This window comes from Hylaeus volcanicus, chromosome 3, assembly GCF_026283585.1.
Source record: "Hylaeus volcanicus isolate JK05 chromosome 3, UHH_iyHylVolc1.0_haploid, whole genome shotgun sequence".
Taxonomy (NCBI): Eukaryota; Metazoa; Arthropoda; class Insecta; order Hymenoptera; family Colletidae; genus Hylaeus; species Hylaeus volcanicus.
In genome coordinates this window covers 20,143,372-20,163,434 of record NC_071978.1, presented here as the reverse complement: position 1 = coordinate 20,163,434, position 20,063 = coordinate 20,143,372, and the positions used below count along the sequence as shown (strand labels likewise).

Here is a 20,063-nt window from a genome sequence, read left to right as displayed (position 1 = left end):
TCACATTTCAATTAATTAAAAGTATAAAACTGGAAATACTTTAGAGAAATAATTATTTGTTCGATGTTGTACTTATAAGTAAAATTAATTTTGACGATCTTTATAAATTATTCTTTGTTATGTAATACTATTTGAGAAGAAACAGTTATCTTCCCCATTTTGTATTTTATCAATTTTACTAAACATTGAATATTTCTATGCGATTATAACTATGGAAATTCAATCTATGATGAAAAAGACAACTTCGCAATATATTTGATAGATCATTAATTATAGTGTCATGCTTTAGGATTTTCTACGTATAGAAACTAGACCGAGATCTAATGTATATCAATTAGCAGGAATCGCGTGGAAAACGGTACGTTATGATACGCCTCAAGTAATTAAGTTTGTTAGCGCGTTACCAACTTTAACTTCATTGAACAATCTTTATGATGTCGATAAGTTATTGATGATTAAAGATTGTAGTATTTCCTTTTCCTAAAGTTTCACAAATAAATCTTTGAATTTTATTTTAAGATAAACAATTCTTTTTGCATTTAAAATATCATTTAATCAGTTTGCATTTATTATTTGTATTACAATTCATGGTTTTTGCTGTTTAACGAGACTAATCAATTAAATAATATCAACAAAATTTTCTTTCCAAATCGACATGTATACAAACTATACAAATAATTGTTTTTATTATTATTATATTATATTATATAGTTTACTATATCGAAGAAAATAATTCCCCTAATAAAACAATATTTTTACAATTATATTAGTCAAATCGTTTAAACCCTACAACCAAATGCCCACAAGAGGTAATCATCATTATCTATGAAAGAATTCTGCTCAAAATCTAATCAGAATCTTGAGACGAGAATAGAAAACTTAAGTACTCAAGAAATATTTCTTGATCGAACTACACCTATTTCCACGATTTCAACATAAAATAAAAATAAAATACAAATGAGAACCAAATAATATAAGATCATTCATGAAATAAAAAATATATGTGAAGCTGAAAATTATAATTTTAATTTGGATTCCTAAAGACTTGACTTTTCTTTCCACTTTTTTTTTGTTTTGTTGATCTCTATCACAATGGATCTACACAAATCTATATACATCTCTACACATAACATAAGTCTCAACTTGATAGAGACTGCCATGCAATATAATATTTTGCTTATTGTTCTTCTACAGTTATTATAATTAATAGTTAAACTTGTAATCTTTTACAAGAAGAATAATAAGAAAAATTGTAATCCGTCAGGTGAGCCATCAGGTGAGACAGATTATTGGAAAATTGATACTTTAGTCCTCTATGGATCTGTGTAACTTTCAGATCACATGCTAATACATATTACCAAATAATTTCAGTTTTCTCACAAGATGACGTATACGTTTTAATTATATGTATTAGGTTGTCCCGAAAGTTTCTTTCGCGAGTTGCACTCAATTATTTTATGTGGTCGCGTTTATGTAAATAGACAATCTAATTTCATAGATATTCATGTTGTAACAGTAATGGAGCAAAATGAATCGTGCACGATTCAATAATGTAACATAAAACATAAACTATTGTGCACGTATTACTTATTAATAAAGCGAAAGAAACTTTTGGAACAACCTAATATAATGTCTCTGATAACCAATAATAATACTAATGACGATTGGCAGCACTGTCAACCTGAAATATCAAAGTAAATGCCTTGCAAGTTGCCTACAGAACAAATTTGACCTACAGTGGTTTACGTAACAAAATGTCGAGTGAATCTAGAATGACAAAAAAAAAAGAATAATAAAGAACAGATGATCGAATCTAAATATTCAAGAATTAATTCCTGCGCCTAACATCTGCCAAAGTCGAAGTCAAACAAGATGCACTTCGAAATAGCGTTCAAGCACTGGCTGTATGTAACCTCAGTGCTTTTCTAAAAGAAAAAAAAAAGGCGAAGACACGAGAATTCGCGAGACACGCGAATCGTTTCCTCGCACGCCTACGGTTTGCATTCACGCGGTGCTTCTAGGCTAGGGTACGAGAAATACGGTCAGCTCTGAAACGGCGAAGGAATGCCACGTTTCCCCACTCTGGTCGCATGCCCGTACCACTCCTGCCCCCGGCCCGCTGTAAATTGTGTAGAAGTGGAATCCCCACCTCATAGGCAGAAGCACCTGTTGCGCAGCTACCTGTTTTACTCGATCCATGGGTCCGTTTCTCTCTCTCCATCTCTTTCTCTTTCTCTTTCTCTCAGTATCGTGCACGGTGTCACGGCAGTAGGACGGTGTCTCCAATCACGGTGGTGATTCTTCGATAAAGGGCAACGACTCGCAAAGTGAAAATAATGTTTCCTTATGCACGTCGTATGGAGCCGTGGTGAACAGTGCCGGGATTCTGGTCTCTCCGTCTCGTTCAGCGCGAGAAATTTCACCGAGAGGAAAACGGGCTACGTGCAAGCCGAGTTGGACATGCATCGAAGGAGTGTTTGAGAAGGAGCAATGGAGGACGAGCCACGGGATACCTGTTTCGGGGCAGGAAGCGTGGCAGGGGCTGTGATCGGTACTTTCCTCACGACGATTCTCCTGCTCGTCGTTGCCGCGCTCGTTTACAGACAGTGGCGTAAACACAAGGGTGAGTTCTCCGCGTTTACGTTTTCCTTTTTCTTTTTTTTTTCCGAAAAGGTATATCGAAAAGTTTCAGCTGCCGCCGGCAAACTGGCGGTCGGAGCTCTCGATGACAGATCAATCTGTGGTTTACATTCGCGAGCCTGTTTACTCGAGCGCGCCCTAGTTGCCTTTACCGACTTCGAGTTAACGCGAATCGTTGCGCGACAATTCGCTCTTTTCGAACGATAAATGGACATTCCAGCGTCGAAGGGCAAACGATTCGCGGTGATTCAAGTATCGGCTCTTGGGTTTCCCGAGGAGGCGTGTACATGTATAATGTACGCAAACTTGATGGCATTTCTTGCGCAATAAATTGGAATTCATCGTTACGCGTGACTTCTTTGTAACTTCTCCTGAGCGTAAGATGATAAAAAAAAAAGAGAAAAATATCTCCGGCGCAGAATAATAAATAACTGTACAATTTCCAGTCGATGGATCGGATATCGCACACACCGCTGCGAAGCCAGTAATTATGCAAGGAATTCGCCTGTCTCGATAAATTATGATCTTGTACCGTGAAACATCCTGTAATTCAAAATGGCACGCACCGTTGAGAATGCGACGGGGAAAAAAATCGGGGAACGTTTCGGTCGAGCTGTAGACTTATTATATTCGGGTAAACTAGAAATCAGAGAAGCTCTATATGGGACGCGAATTAGCGCACAAAAGGTACAGCACTCCTTATCGTCTCGCACAATCTTTTTCGCTATTGCGTCGCAATTGATGCCTATATCCACACGCAAAAGGCAGACCTTGGAGTGCCACTCGAGAGACACGATGGTACATGAAAGTCTTTTGCTCGGTACATTGGGATCGCTATTCGTGGAATGATGTTTACGACCCACAACACGAAATGTTCCCTACGTGAAATGCGTTCCGTCGCTTAGATCACATTCAAGATGATATCTCTTATCATCGTCGTGTCGAAGTGGAATGCGACGTATGTGGAACGCCGAATATGCACACACGATGCCGCTTTACGGTGACGGTTTCAAATTATTAGGCGTGGATGTTAATTCTGTGCCTTTCCAAGGTAAACTTGCTATTTATTTATAGAGAAAAACTATACAACTTTTAATCTTCCCTCGGTCACATTCCAAGGGAGCATACATTGGGTGTAGAAAGTATTCGTACACTGATCAATTTCCAAAAAAACTATGTAAAATTGTATTTTATTAACTTATTTTTTATAAACAATGACATTCTACATATTCTCGGAAATCTCTAGAATAGATACATTACAAAAAAAGAATAGCTATTTATGTAAGTTGCGAAGTTAACAAGAAAAAAAATAATTAATCGATAGAAACGTTGAAGCAATAAGTATTCCCACAACTGTTTAATTTTTAAAACTTCATTCAAAAAAAGAGAAACTTACATTAATTTATAAGTATATAATACTTCCTTCGTAGGATTTCCTTTTGATTTTATAATTATTGCAACTCTTCTAAGCGTTAAATTAACTAAATTGTTAGTTATTCAAAGTAGGATCTTCTTCCATTCCTCTATTAGAGTCTTTTTTAAAAGTATTTTACTGGAAATTTGATGTTTTTTAATTCGTACAATAAACTAATGTGTTTACGTTACAAACTCTACTGTAAATGGTTCGTCATAAGAATCGTACAAATACTTATTGCTTTTATACTTTTACCCGCTTTTCGCATTCTTTTGTTAATTTCACAAATTATATTAACTAGTAAATGTTGTTTGGACTATATACATCTTAGACATTTCCGAGAATATGTAAAATATCATTGATTATAAAAAAAGAAATTACGAAACTACAATTTCACACAAATTTTTGGGAGAAATCGATCGGTGTACGAATACATTCTACACCCACTGTATATCGTTGTAAAAGCGAATTTCAAACAAACCTGTGTGATTCGTTACTATGTTGATACTTTAATGTAACAAAATGGAATAATGAATGAAAATAAAATAATAGAACAATAGTTTCTGCGTGTGAAAATTGTAGAGTATAATTGTAATTTGTTAGAAGAACAATAATAGGCAAAATTTGCGAGATACTGAACTTTATATGCATAGATAAGTTATAATGACCATCAGGTTGAGCCTTACACGTATATAAATTCGTTATAATGAAAAATAGGTTGGTAATTTAACGTAAGAAAATGTTGAATAAATATTTTTACTTAAACCAAAGTTACGAACGATTTAATGTATAGGCACAGACTTAATTTCTACACCTAAAAGGAAAACGTTCATTTAAAAATAGAAACTGCCAGGTACAACAAGTTTTGGAGTTGTTTCCTTTCATTTGTTGTAATCTAGACTTTTGTAATCGGTAATTATTCGAAACTGTTACGTAGTTGCGTATAGTCTGAAAAGTATGTCAGAATTGCATGGGAAGACTAAATGTTTACACAGGCTGTAAAACGATACAAATATTTCAGTTGAAATTATCTGATTTACACGGGACATCAGTTCCTAGTTTAAATTAATTATATTCATTGAATTGTAATTTATTATTTATTATACGAAATGTTAAATTCATGTATTTCAACGTAAAATAAAACTAAAATACGAAAATGTTAATTAAATCTATGATTCAAATTAATTATGTTTATTAAATTGTTATTTATTATAAATTTTACACGAAATATTAAATTATCTAAATGTTTGACTATCCTTGTTATTTGATTAAAAAAATTTGTTTCGATATTGTAAAACCTGTAAAATTTTACTGAAATTATAAAAATCCCTCGAAAACTGTAATTGTTTATCACAAACCATTAAATATAAAATTCTAGAAATTTCCGATGGTAAAGAGCGCAACGACATTTATCTTTTTGTAGCTGAAGATTTACTACACTAATGAATATGCATGCTTCTTGTGTACGAAAGAAGGGAGAACTGCTTTTTCTAAGTTTAATGTCAATGTTAGCAAACAACTCTACAAATATGCGTGCAGCATAAATCTCTGAATATTAAAACCGATGGAAATTACCTGCTAATACTAGTAATGTTACTTAAATCATCGATTTTCTGGATGTTCTGGAAGATAATGTTTTTCCTTCTGCATTAAAACATAACGGAAATCAACGTTCCAGTTGGCAATAACACTTCGCAGTGGAAAAATCCATTTGAATCAGACACATTCTTAATACGGAGTATCGTGGCAATCTGGTATCAACCCACCATCGGATTTCATCGTTTAGAAGTTAATTTCTTCTTGGTATCGACCGCCTTACAACGAATACTAAGCAGTAGATCATCAATGATAAAATAGACTCCTATGAAATAGTCTGCATCTGTAGAAACGTCCGATTTAAGAATGAAAAATTAGTCGACATAGAATCGTAATGCATTATAAAATCATAACTAATTAATATAAATCATCGATTGCGAATATTTATGCATAATTCACATCTTCATATCTTTATTTGTAATTCATATCTGTATACATATGAATGACGAAAGGAAACTTGAATTAAATTCTGTTTAGATGTCTAAATGTTGTAACGTGTATTTTATATATTTATGTATTTGTTCAATATATCCATGTATATTTATGTTTGTCATAAATGCATAAATATCCGCAATCTAGTCATTAGATTAGTTTCCTCCAATCAGCCCTTGAGACTTTACTAATGGAAAGAATAATTATAAAATTTAAACTAGATATGAAAAAATGCAATGTTATAGAATAAGAAAAAGAGGGTAGAATATTCTGTTCGTTAGACTTGCGTTTAATGAGTATAAATGAAATTATAAATCTAGTATCGCAATAAGAAGTGAAATAAAAAAGATGATTAGTAAGATACGGAGATGGCCCAGTAGAAAAAAGGATTGGCTGCTAATATGGAAGACCTGATTCGAGTCCCCTGGCCTCGTTCAGTTTTCGTTAAAAACTTTTACAATATATATATAATATTATATTACATTGTACATATTATACAATAGCAGTGAAGAATATATTCTGTATGTTAGACTTGCATTTATTAGAATAAACAGTAATAATAATTATCTGACTAGATTTCACTGCTGGAAGACCAATAATTCTGAAATTTAAGCTAGGCATTCAAAGAACAATATTATTCGCAAAGGAAAAAGAAAGGGAATAAATATACAACGAAGTTCTGAATGCAGGGACTGATAATAGATGGGAAGGGTAGAAAACTTCCCCCCACCCTTCTCCTTCCTCAATTGTTAAACAAAATCTACTTGAATTTCATCAATCGCTTCAAACGATGCCTTAGTTAATTTCCTTCCAGCCGTAACTGTTAATTCCTCTTCACTATGTCTAAAAATAGAATTCTCAAAGCTTTTCGTGATTTCTGATTAGTTTTCTCCCCTCGAGCCCCTCCAGCTTACAACACTCTCGGAACGTGTAATAACATCGTGTAATTATACCTGTTGAAAACGATGTTGCTCAGCGTATCGAGTTACCTCACTCCGGTTAAATGAATCTTGAGATATTCAAGACTCGAGCAATAAGGATCCTATTACGATTAAGGGCATTCCGTGCAGGAGTAATTAATCCGATAGCGAACTCGTGTTACTTGTTAATAATAGCTTGTACTTTTTCTGTAAATACGTTAAAAAAAAAAAAATTGTGCAACGCTCGAAACGTTGTCCTACGCGCATCCGCACTCATTATTAGTTAGCCATAAATTATTTTCCTACGGAACAGACGATAGATAATAAATAATAGACGGAAAGATAAGGAAGTGACACTATAAAGATACTGAAACTCTTAAGCAGAATTCTTGGAAGGGGCAGAGACAAAAGTTATCACTTGTCGTTCGAAGGCTGATTGTAAATTTTGCATTAAACATTCAGTCTTCCAGCCGCGTAGTATTCTTATCATTGACGACTAAACCGTTTAGCTACTATTGTTTCGAAACGATGCGAAACTGTTATCACGTAACTTTTAATTAAACGTCCATGTCCTGAAAAGAATTGTAAGAAGATGATCGGGGTGGATTACAATGCAATTTAGTGGAAATTAATAAATAAAGGTGTTCTGATAGAAACAAACTTTAATCCTTTGCAGATATGCTCAACTCTGAAGTCAGATACCCATCATCTACATTTTTGACCTACGTTTTAATCCTGTTATCAGTGTGTATCAATTCGAACTTTATAGTAGTATGTTGTACAATCTGGAAATAATCTGTTTGCAATAACCGTATCGCCATTAAGATATTTGAAGTTTGGTAGAATAGATTCAGGTGAAAATCTATGATCATGAAAATTTACTTTACAATTGATATTTAATTATTGGTATTTATCGATGGTCTTATCATAGAAGTTTTGTTAGTCTGAAATAGTTAACCGTAGGCAGACATTTTTTTATTCTTCTGCTTTACGATACGATAACACGTGGCTGGTACTTTGTTACTTTAAAAAAATTGCTTCTAGAAATTAAATCAACAGCTGAACATTCTCGAGCCATCGCGAGTGATACACGATAGAAAATTGCACTTTGGAAGCGCCAGAATGGAATGTATAATCCTTGGTAGGTGTCTGCGCGCGCATACACGCCTTGTCAAGATACCTTGCTAAACATACTAAATAAGTATAAATCTGCCCGATGATGTCACCGTTTATGAAGACATAAACTACATAATAAGAAAACCAATGTGTCTCGAAATTAGTTTTCGCGAGGTCCTTACAACTTTCTATGATTTAATTACCTATGTAATCCGTTTTTTTTTATTCATATCGAATAACGTACTTGCTTGAACGATACAACTTTTACAAGTCGTACGATTCGTGCAAGAATATTTTAATAGTATTCGTGAGAAAAACACATCTCTGTTTTCTTCTCGCCGGGAACTTTCATGGCGCTTATTAAGGCTCGTCAGCACGTAAAAAATGACCATAAATGAGCACGAGCCGGGATTCAAATGCTTCAAGACTAGCATTAACGAACCAAAACGATTTCGAGCGCGTGTAATCGGCAAAAATGTTGTTGGTCATGCCAATTAACATGTTACGTCGATTATCATATTTTAGTATTGCTAATTTTAATATGTATAGAAATAAATGCTTAAAAAAAAGTGGTGTGTTATACGTTACAATTTTATAAGAATATGTTAATTTAGGGCGCAGTTTTTCTTGTTATTAGATTGTTGAATTACTGCAGAAGAAAATGCTAGTATTTTTGGCATTAAGAATAACTCAAATATTATTCAGTTTTTCTGAACACCGAGGCCGTTGTTAATTTATCGTCGATGATATACTGTCCCTATAATCAATGTTCTAACAATTATTTTTATTTTAAGGCTTTGCTTGCGTTAACTTTTCCCTACAGCATTGCGAGAATTAAATAATTCTTAATTTCTTTTTACACCTACAAATTCCAACATTTTTATTTACAAGAAATTATTAAAATTCAATGCATGCAATAAGACAAGTAAAATTCAAGTTCGAAAGTGCGGTGTAAAAAAAAAAGACTAATGACCAAATTAAAACACAAGAGTAATTGGCGTGTGAAAATTAATTAAATTAATAACATTTTTATTTAAATTTGAGCAAGAATCTTATTTTAAAATGAAATATAAAATATTATAAATTTACAGCCTTCGGAAATTTTGGGAAATAAAAATACAAGTTATATTATCTGCTACAACGAAGCATCAATTTCAGCTACAAAAAAAAAGAAATAAACGAGGCATTTCATACTTTTCCAATCAGTATTAATCATGATGTGTCAATCAAAACCATGATAAAGGCCTTTATCATCTTGAGTCGAGTCTCCATTATGTGTTTATGAACTTGATTTTAATTGCGAAATTGTTTTTGTTAGTATGTATGATTAAAAATGTATCGTACCATCTCTGGATTATTTTTTTCAAGAATCACTCTGTTCTTAACTGAATGAATATAATACATAAATCTCTACAAACTTTACTAGCTTCTAAAACACTGACTTACAACAATATATATGCATCAAATACAAACAGTTATAAACTTGGAATGAATCTGTTATGACGAATATCAATCTACAAATTTGTAAAAAAAAAAACAATTTTCAATTAAAACAAATTAATCTGCAATCGTACATCGACATTAATGCACATTAAAATGTATACATAATTATACAAATTATATCGACACGTTAATGCGATTATTATTCCAAAATGTTATGTATACAAGATATAAAAATTAGCAAAGCATCTTCTAAATGGTTTTAGCGTTTATATTTCATAATACGAGCTAGAAATATCCCGCATCCAATTTTTAATTGGTGATAATAATAAAAATATTGAATGAAAAATTTCAGGTAAACACTTGGTCCTAGTGACAGACCCAGAAATCGTTGAAGAAGCTTATGCCTTCGACAATCCTTGTTTTAAGGATGTCTCAGCAACGTCTACTAATCGAAGCCGAGAAGGCCTGGTATCTGTGGCACCCAGAGATACTCCAGGTAAAGATTCTGTACGATGGTCTACTTCTTGGACGTCCTTGGGCCTGGGATCAACTAACCGCAATGATAAAAGAAAAACACTCGATGATTCTTGTCTTGGAGTAAGTGCTTTCTTATTAATTTTTGTTCGATGCAGGTCTCAAGCTATCGTAGCTTCCCCTTTCTACGTAATCCCTAAGCTAAACATTACTATAGCTTTCCTTTTCCATATCAGCTCAGAGCTTCCTTAGTTTGGTCTCTTTATTTCATTATTTGTTTCTGAAGCTACGGCGCAGTAGCTTTTTTACCTCGATTTGAAACTTTTAAAATTAGTAGGGGAATTTCAGACATTTTTATAGAATTCAAAAGTTGTGGAATTTGAAAGCTGTAGGATTTCAAAACTATGGAATTTCAAAGCTGTTGGATTTCAAAACAGTGGGATTTCAAAGCTGTGGGATTTCAAAACTGTGGGATTTCACAGCTATGGAACTTCAAAGCTATGGAATTTCAAAGCTATGGAATTTCAAAGCTGTTGTATTTCAAAACTGTGAAACTTCAAAGCTGTAGGATTTCAAAGTCATGGAATTTCAAAGCCATGGAATTCCAAAGCTACTTTATTATAAAGCTAAATCATTATAAGGCCACCTTAATACAAGACTGTCTCATTACAAAAATTAATCTACTTCCTGTATCATCCTGCGTAATTCCAAAGCTACCATTACCGTAAATTCTTTACCTTTCCATTTCATTATCAAACTACAGTGTAGGACAAAGTGACAACACTAATTTCTTTCATGGTTACACAATCGTCAGAAGGAAATATACCAGGAGATACCTTTTATATATTGCATATTACGTTAATAATAAGCACATTGTGAATCATTTAAGCAGCGGATTCCAATGAATTGAATCCTCCGAAAATGTAAACATTAATTCAGTTAGACTGTTTAAAAAAGAACTCTTACGAGTATAAATACACACACGTACATATGAAGTTACCGTAGACAGCTGTACTGTAATATTAACGAAATAAATGAAATGCTGATTAGATTAAAAAGATTAGAACATAGTAAAGTTTATCACAGTCACATGGTTGCGACGAAGCAAATGTTCCAGCACAAATATTGACACACAAATCGGTAGAAGCTGCTGACTTATGTGGAATTCACATAACTCCATTAGAATTCACGAATGCATAGTGAAAAGAAAACTTCTCTACGGGAATTGGCTTCAATGAAATGCGAAAGCGTTGCCATGTTACCTATTGCATGTAAGTTCACAGAAGTTGCTACACGGACGTCAAACAGGTTGCAACAGATTTTTATAAACAAACGTGTTTTACAGTAAAAGAACTGCATGGTAGAACAAGATTAAAGCAGTGACCAAAGCTAACCACCTGCTGTTAGGTGAACCAATTATAATTTGTTTGGAAGCGTGTCTACTGGGTCGATGTTAATGGAACAATATTGATTGTTTCAAGTTTTTTAAATCGAATTCTGAGACAAATGATAATTTGCAGTGGATTAGACTGTATTTAAAAAATCAGATCACTTATATTGGCAACCTGTTAGACCTTTGAAAGATAAATATTATTTTAGAAAACACGTAGCTAATTTTCAAATATCAAAAATTATATTCTGCAGTGGAGTAGACTAGGTGTATATATAAAAAATCAAATCATTACGATAGTCCTCTTCCAAAGACAACTTCTATTTTAGAAAACACATGCTTATCAAAATTCATAACATGACACATACGACCATATTTGCTTTAAAATAAATGCAAATCTTTATTTAATAAGGTTATCTATGATAACAAAAGTAAGCTTCCAACAGAAAATTCGTTAGAATTAAATTAATTGATATAGTTTTTATATCATGACTGTAAATGATCGTGTGATATACAAACTATAATAATTGACTCCAGAATAATTTTAACTTTGGTAAACTTATTACATAGACATTTGGGAGTATTTCGAAATGAATTTGGTTTTTACCATAAAAAGGTCATTAATTTAATGACTTTTTTATTGTATAGATTAACTGTTATTTTGTGACTTAATTTACATTCTATCACTTCTTATAATATGGATATTGAAACATTCTACTGGAAAACGATATTAATGTAATTTTGTATCCAGTGGCAATATTTTATAAAAATTATGAACTAGTCAATGATATTTGAACATATAATTAATTGTGGTGTGTAAGACAAAAGTTATTTTATTATAAAACTATTTTATTGTAAAGCTATTCCATTGTAAAGCTATATTGTTATAAGGCTACCTTATAACAAAAATATCGTTTTGCTCAACTACCACTTTGTCCGGCGCTCTATAATGCTTCACAAAAAAAAAAATCTGAAGAAACTAGAAAAGTGTTATTTTATAATAGACGAATAATGCAGAACTGTTCCTGCACACAAAACCGATACGAGCATAAAATGTACATTTCACTTCAATATTCTGAACATACAAGGTATCGTACATGGCCAAATTCGGATACGCGTACAGTTAATGTGGCCATATTTGATGTGTGGCTTTATGTATCTTGGCGAAGAGGAAGTCCACGGTGTATGAGCCGAATCTCAAAGTTAGCCTTTAGGCAGCTAGTGATTCGAACAAATGAAAACGCGCATCAACACGTTGATTGACTGACTAATACTCGTGAAAATTTCTGAAAGACTGTAACTTCGTTTTACATTGGAAATTATACAACTACCGTTTGTTGGTAGTATTAGGTGTAGAAATTAATGTGCCTTTACATTCAATCATTCACGCCTGTAGTTTACACAAAAATAGTCCATCAACTCGATGGACATTGCAATTTGTCTTCATACACGAAGTCTAGTAACCAATACGTTTCTTTTATCGTTTTTCTAGCAGCTTGAAAGTATACGTGTCAATTATTACGTATAGAAATTAGTTTTCTATCTTCACATTCAATTATTTGTAACTCTAGTTTAAAAGTTTGATTGATTCCACAATTGTTTTTACGGCAGTATTTGCTCTCTTGTATGACTGGAGGAAGATCATAAGTGGTATAATATTTATAAATTTATCATAGAAAGGAACACAATTAATTTCTACACTTAATACTTGCATTTGCAACATCAAAATTCACGAATCCCATCCAGATCTATTTTTCTTTAAATATCTCACTTTCCTTAATGAAAAGCCCTATCACTAATGTTAATTCCAAGCATTAAAGTGTTTTTAACTCCTCGAAATTCCTTCACCAAATTACTTATAGACAGTTGCCCTAAGGGAGAACTGTTACCGAAACAGTAATAAAAGATGATTTTGTATTGCTTCACTGTCTATTCAAATTAATTTAGGACAACGTCGAGTCAATGTATACATTCTTTAGATGCGACTGTAATAATAATTATCCCATTTTCAAAATTATGTTTCAGTATAATCTATTCAAAAGTGTGCTTTTGCCTCTAAAGAATCTACAGACTGATCCTACGTCATTTGTCCACATTAGAATCTAAAAATTTGCAAAAATATTCAGTTAAGAATGCAGAAACAAATCATTATTGTTACATAAACACAAAAAGATATTTGTAGTGACGTAACTATACAGGGTAGACAAAAAGTTCATAGGCTCTCCTTGATCATAGTTTTCCAACTTATTAAATGTGACTCTTTTTCATTTGTCTAATTATTAGGAGAAATATAACTTTATACAAGTTTTTTTTATGAAACTTTATAAAGTTGAGCTTCTAGTTCTATGAAAAAAATGCGTGTCTATGAACTTCTCGTGCACCATGTATATAGACATCCTGTAAAATTCATTTGTATAGAGAGTGATTTCTTTTGTGCAGCCGAAAGCCACAAAGGTTAACGTAGTCAGCTTGAAGAGTCGAGATTTCACAGGATTGGGATTCAATATTTGCGGCAACATGAGAGAGGGGATCTTTGTCAAAGATCTCTTACACCGTGGGCCTGCATCTGAATCTGGACGAATACATCCCGGTCGGTATTTATTCATCTAACAACAGTTCTAGCGTAATTTTTGTTGTTTATAATGCACAAGGATATATTAATTTATTTCAGAATTATGAACGAGATTATGAACGAGATTATTACCGAGATTTCTATTTATTTAATATTTGATAACATGTGATATAGTAGAACCTCCGTTATGTGAACATCCGTTATGTGAACTTCTTTTACATAAACCCCTATATTTTTTATTATAATGCTGTAGGTATTATGCATAAACATACTAGTATTTACATATCTCCTTTTACAAGATGATATCTATTTAATATCTATTCATAATGATTCAGAATTAAAAATTAGCCTCTGTGTCCTTAGCATGGTAGTTCTTTCTTTTTTCAATTGATCTTTTTATATTTTTTTTTAATAAATAGATAACATCTGTTTCGTAAAATTCGGTATTTTTTTTTCAATGATCCGCCATTTTCCAGTTTTTGGAGATATCAAAGAATCCTACAATGGAGTCACAAGTACCTAGTTTAAGAAAATTTTCTCAAAATTATCAACCAAACGCTGGGGTTTATGTTTGTTCAGTACTATTAAATCGAGTAACACCATGTTAATGACATTTTGAGACTGCCTTTCGTTTGTCCAAATGTTCAATAAAACATAGTAAAAGTTTGAAAACAATCCATCCCATAGTTTCTTTATAAAACATTTCTGAAGACACCCTTCTTAACAGTTTATTTACCGGGCTATTTAGAAGCAGACTTTAATTCAAAAAAGAATTTTCTACAGTAGCATATGCCAATCTAGACTGACAATAATTCCTTCATACTGTTACTAGGTACATAGGAAAGCCAAGTCTGCTACCAAACACTGAACATTGTTCGTAGACAGCCATCAACACAGTAAATAAATTCGAATAACTAAGTACTGCAATTAAAAAGCCTATAAATAGGCTCCCGGTAAATGAAGTGTTAGGACGGGAAATCACATTAGGAGCCCAATTTATTAAGTGTTTCTTGGGATATTTCTGTTATAGAGAAGAATTTGTGAAATGTTTCTATTACATTGCCCCAAAAGTTTCTTCCGCGACTTGCACTAAGTTATTTTGTGTGGCAGTGTTTATATAAATAGACATCCTAATTTCGTAGATGTTAATGTTGTAATAGTAATGGAGCAAAATGAATCGTACGCAATTCAATAATATAACATTAGACATACAATATTATGTATGTATTACTTATTAATGAAATGGAAGAAACTTTTGGGACAACCTAATATGACTTAAAATTGAATCCCAACCACTTGTTCACATCACAAAGGTTCTACTACATACTTCTGTTACCTAAAAATTCTCTAATCTCAACACTTTATAACGCTTCAATCTCCTTCATCGTTTTCCAGCGTGTTAACTGTCCCATTACATTTGCTTACAGGTGATCGCGTGGCCAGCGTGAAAATAAGCTTCCGAAACATGGTGTACGAGGACGCCCTAACGATTCTAAGCTACGCCTCGCCATACGACGTGAAACTGGAGGTAGAAAGCGGAGGAAGTGGATCGAAACCGACCACACTGTTGAAGAAAAGCGTCGGTCCGAGCGCAGCGAGGATCTGCCACCCTCTCTACCGAAGCCAATCGATCCCGGAGCTCTCGCAATCCAAGATCGTCGCGAAAAGGCTCTTCATAGTCGATCCGAACGAATCCATCAGCTCCAATTACTCCACGATGAATTCCACCCTGAAATCCTGCATGTCTACTCCAAGCAACCAAACGTTCGAGAAACGCCACGAAGAATCGAAAGGCAACCATCAGAAATTCGGTATCAAGGTTCTGCCAGCTCTCGACGGCACGGTTCATCGTATCGAGAATCAGAACGAGCACAACACGAACCTCGAGAGAAGAAACTCCAAGAAGATGGACACGGAGAAGCATCTGTCGAACATGGCCAAGGCTACTTTGATCGACAGGAAGGAAGAAGCTCAGCGTCAACAGACTTCACAGGTAAATCCACCTAAAATAAAAAACGACGTTCCTCCAGCGCGTAGCGTCGATACATTAGATAAAGGTGGAAAAGACACGGATGGATCGTTTCGTATGCCCTCGGAGGTGCCCACAGAGGTGCACAATGCAGCCATGGCCGCGCGTAGGAATCGAAAGAACAGTTCGGAACTGCTAAACGTGCAGAAGAACGTTGAGTCTGTGGAAACGGAGGACCAGAAGAATGTACAAAAGAATAAAAGGAAAGCTCCGCCACCTCCGAAAGGGAACGAGACAGAAAGTGCTTCGCCTTCCAAAAAGGATTTATCCCTAAAAGCTTACGACTCGAAGAAGGAGGACGAGATCAACAGCATCATCGATTATTCAGAATCGTTAACAGATTACGTGAACAAGGTGCGCGAAAATGTGGAGAAAACCGATTGTAAGACGGACTTCGACGAACCGAAGATGGAGACTTTGATAATAGATGGAAGGCATTCGGAGTCTGACACAGACAGCGAGATACAGAACAGTTTCACGACCATAGAATTAAATTCTGCTGATATTACCATTCATCGAACACCCGTACCAGAGACGAACAACGACGAGGACGATGAGGATGATGTTTATAGAAAGGCAGCAAGCCTGGGTGATCTGTCCAAGTACGAATGTCGAACATCTGCCACTCTGGAAAGAGCTCAGAGCCTGGACATGACGGACACAGGCACGAAAAAGCGTAAGGCACCGCTTCCTCCGGAGGATATCAACGAGTCTACCGAGGACTTGACTAAACTCGACCAAATGGACACCTTCGACAGACGACTGCTAAAGAAGTCGAACGAGTGGGGAAATTTAGAGGACGTAGTCTGGCGCAAGACGCAGGATTCAGAGGACAGGTCGAAGAAACCTAGAACTGGTAAGAAGAGCAACGATCCTCTGGAACGATCCACGTCGGCGATAGAAATTAAGTTAAAACGCGATACGTCCGAGTCGGGAGACGAAGATCCAAAAGATGACGAACCTGTCGAGTTCTACAACCTTCCCCTTAGCATGAGGCTCACGGAGGAGTTCATTCGCACCGAGCGTATGTTCAATCCTGACGAAGACAACTCGTTGGCGAGAATCGTCAACGATGGCGAGGTTGTTAAAAGTCCCACGATCGAAGAGGTGGAGTTGAAGTTCAAGCAAGAAACGTCACTGCCTGAAGACTTCAACGACGACAGCGTCATCGTGGACGAGCATTCCTCCGACGAGGACGAGAGAAGGCCGAGCAAGGATTTTGGTAAGGCTCTGAAGCGCTTCGAGATGTACTCTGAGAAACCAGCGAGCATCTCAGAGTCCTCCAAGCAGGATCTGTTCCGTTTCAAGAACTGGAAGGAGGATACTTCGTTGGACGGCAAGAAACCCATCGAGGAGGAGCCAATGACGAAGATTAATATAAAAAGAGGATGCCACGCGTGCGGGGACAACTGCAACCGTCACGAGACGTGCAAGAAGAAGGCCTTCTCTTCGAAACGTTCGTCCACGCCGATACCCTTGCAAGACTACTCCTCCAATTCGGCTGAGGGTAACGGTTCCGACTCGATCACGATGCAGGACGACGAAGAAGCGAACTCGAGCCCCCACACGCACGGGTCCCCGCTTAAACACAGGGAAAACGCAACCGAGACATCGTCGATCGATGGCAAATCAAGGCGAGTCATCGAGGTTCCCACTAGTCAAAGAATGGACAGGGAGAACGACGAGGATGAGGACGAGTACGAATTCGGTTCCGGTGTGACTGTAAACAGCAAAAATTTGTTCGACCGCGAGGACCGTCGCAATATAAACAATATCAGTGTCTCGAGTGGTGAAAACAGTGAGGACAGCGGATTGGTGGGTGAATCGATGGACTACAATCCGCAGGACTTCGACGGTCGGTCAGCTCTGACCAACACGCCGCAGAAAATGACTTACATCACAGAGATCAAGCTCTCGGCCGACAAGGATAAAGCTCAGGAAAAGGACAACAGCGAAATGGTAACCGCGACACGTGCTAAGGAGAAGATATCGGTACAAAGTGAAATCAAAACGACGTCGAACGGAAAGACTGCTTCGAATAAAAAGCCACCGGTCCCGCCGAGAAGAACAGACATCGCCAAGTCGAATAAAAAGGGAAACGCCGAGGGCAAACAAGTAATTTATGTGTCCGAGTACAAGCCCAACGAGTCGAAGGGATCCGATGATTCGGATTCGAAACAGGAAGTCAAGGAGAGTGGTTCAAAGAAATTGGATCAGTGGACATTTTTCGATGATAAAGAACAGAATCGATGAGAATGAAAGATCGGTCACCTTGAGGTTGTTTGTCGACAATGTTCTCGAATATGTAATACTAATGAACGAGTCGTGAGCTGTGGATACAGCTTGAATTGAGATAGACGTTGTTGTCGTCTTACCCTTCGAAATTGGTTCGGAAAGTTTCGAGGAAGGCAAAAGTTTGGAAGAAGGCAGAGGAAGGCGAAGCTGTAGAAAGGCAGACGTTGCAATCGACATTGGAAATTTAGCCTCTTGAGGGACGAATGGTGGGCTAGTTGAATACACAGAGAGTAAAGCGATTTTTGTATCTATAAATCAATTTTGACACTTTACTGACCAGTAGCCTATTAATGGGAATTTTGCAAGGACAATCAATACTTTGTTATCTATTATTGTGATAATATTTTATGCTCCCATCATTATATGAATTATGAACTATTATGTAAATATTAATCATAAAACGACTCTAATGATTAAAAGAAATATTGAATAATACTAATGGTATTAAAATACAAAACACTATTGAATTTAAGTACATATCCCTTCGCTACTGGTCGATAAAGTATTACCATACAAATATACTATTTCACTTTAATATGGTTATACTTTTGAATTCTAAAAATTATTGTGATTGTAATGGTCATTTTGATATAAAAGGAAATGCACACATGTGTATCAGTATCCCTCAAGAGGTTAATATCGTAAAGTAGAAGAACAATTCTAATATACTGTACTCAACCTTTATCGCATAGACGAATCAGCTGTCGATCGGTATTGTACCTATAACATTACGCTCATCCCGAATAGATCTGTTCTTCAACTAGTCGAAAAGTTCGATTTAGTATCTCCTTCCATTCTCTGAAAAGACTGGCCCCTGTTTAAAAATATGTTTTTGATGTTTTGATGAAAGCGTTTACTTGTTGTAATTAAATTGTATTTATATTTCAATGTGTTTCTTGTTTTTAAAAATTATCGTAATTAGAATTTGTATTATACATGAATTGCATCTTTATAAGGTAGTACAGTATTATGAAGTATCATACGTATCAAGAATCATGCATATTCCATGTATACCCTGTTTTTGCAATAGACACTACTGATTGTTACTATTCGAGACTAAAGTAATTTTAAAAAGCGTTCCAAAAATATTATACATTCGAATAATAACATATAGTCGATATCAACATTTTTGCGACTGTTGGTGTTTTTGTATAGCATGTACTTGTAACTCAATTATATGTTTACAATCATCTTACATGGTTATAATAGTATGCACTTTCTGCACGATTTCTGGGACCAAGATTCTTGTTATTATGTGATGCTTCCATAACTTGATCGACGCGAGCTCAATGCGAGGCAAAAAGGTGTACAAAGTATACAAATTACTTGAAACTTGTAAAAAATATACAATTTTTATATAAACGATTGTTATGACGTTTAAAAATTTATTAAGTTGTATTTTACGTCGACGTGAAGTTGACGGTATCAGGGTAACATGAGGCAAAGCAGGAGATTTAATAACAATATAAAATAATGTTATTACAGCGTATAAATATTGTAAGATGTCAACGTTACTTAATTAACACGCGTAAGAAATAAATATGACGAGTGGAGGAATTGCCATTTTCAAAATATACTGACATTTTAATAAGCACAATGTTTTTAATCTCGTCATTTGTAAGATAATGAGAAAAGTTAACGAAAAATTAAGAAAAGGTTAAATAGAAAGGAAGTTCCAACTAAACTAAAATGATTCTGTCTTTGTCATTGAAATTCCATATCTTTTTATCTATTGAAAAATT

At 35.0% G+C, this 20,063-nt stretch overlaps 1 protein-coding gene across 1 annotated transcript; it reads left to right on the top strand.

Annotated features, from left to right (window-relative positions):
* The first annotated feature begins 1,301 nt into the window (after window positions 1–1,301).
* Window positions 1,302–20,063, top strand: LOC128874345 (uncharacterized). Its single transcript, XM_054119008.1, has 4 exons — window positions 1,302–2,623; window positions 9,914–10,158; window positions 13,865–14,015; window positions 15,425–20,063. Exons 1-4 carry the CDS (start codon window positions 2,491–2,493, stop codon window positions 18,277–18,279), a joined length of 3,384 nt encoding a protein of 1,127 aa, XP_053974983.1. The 5' UTR covers window positions 1,302–2,490; the 3' UTR covers window positions 18,280–20,063.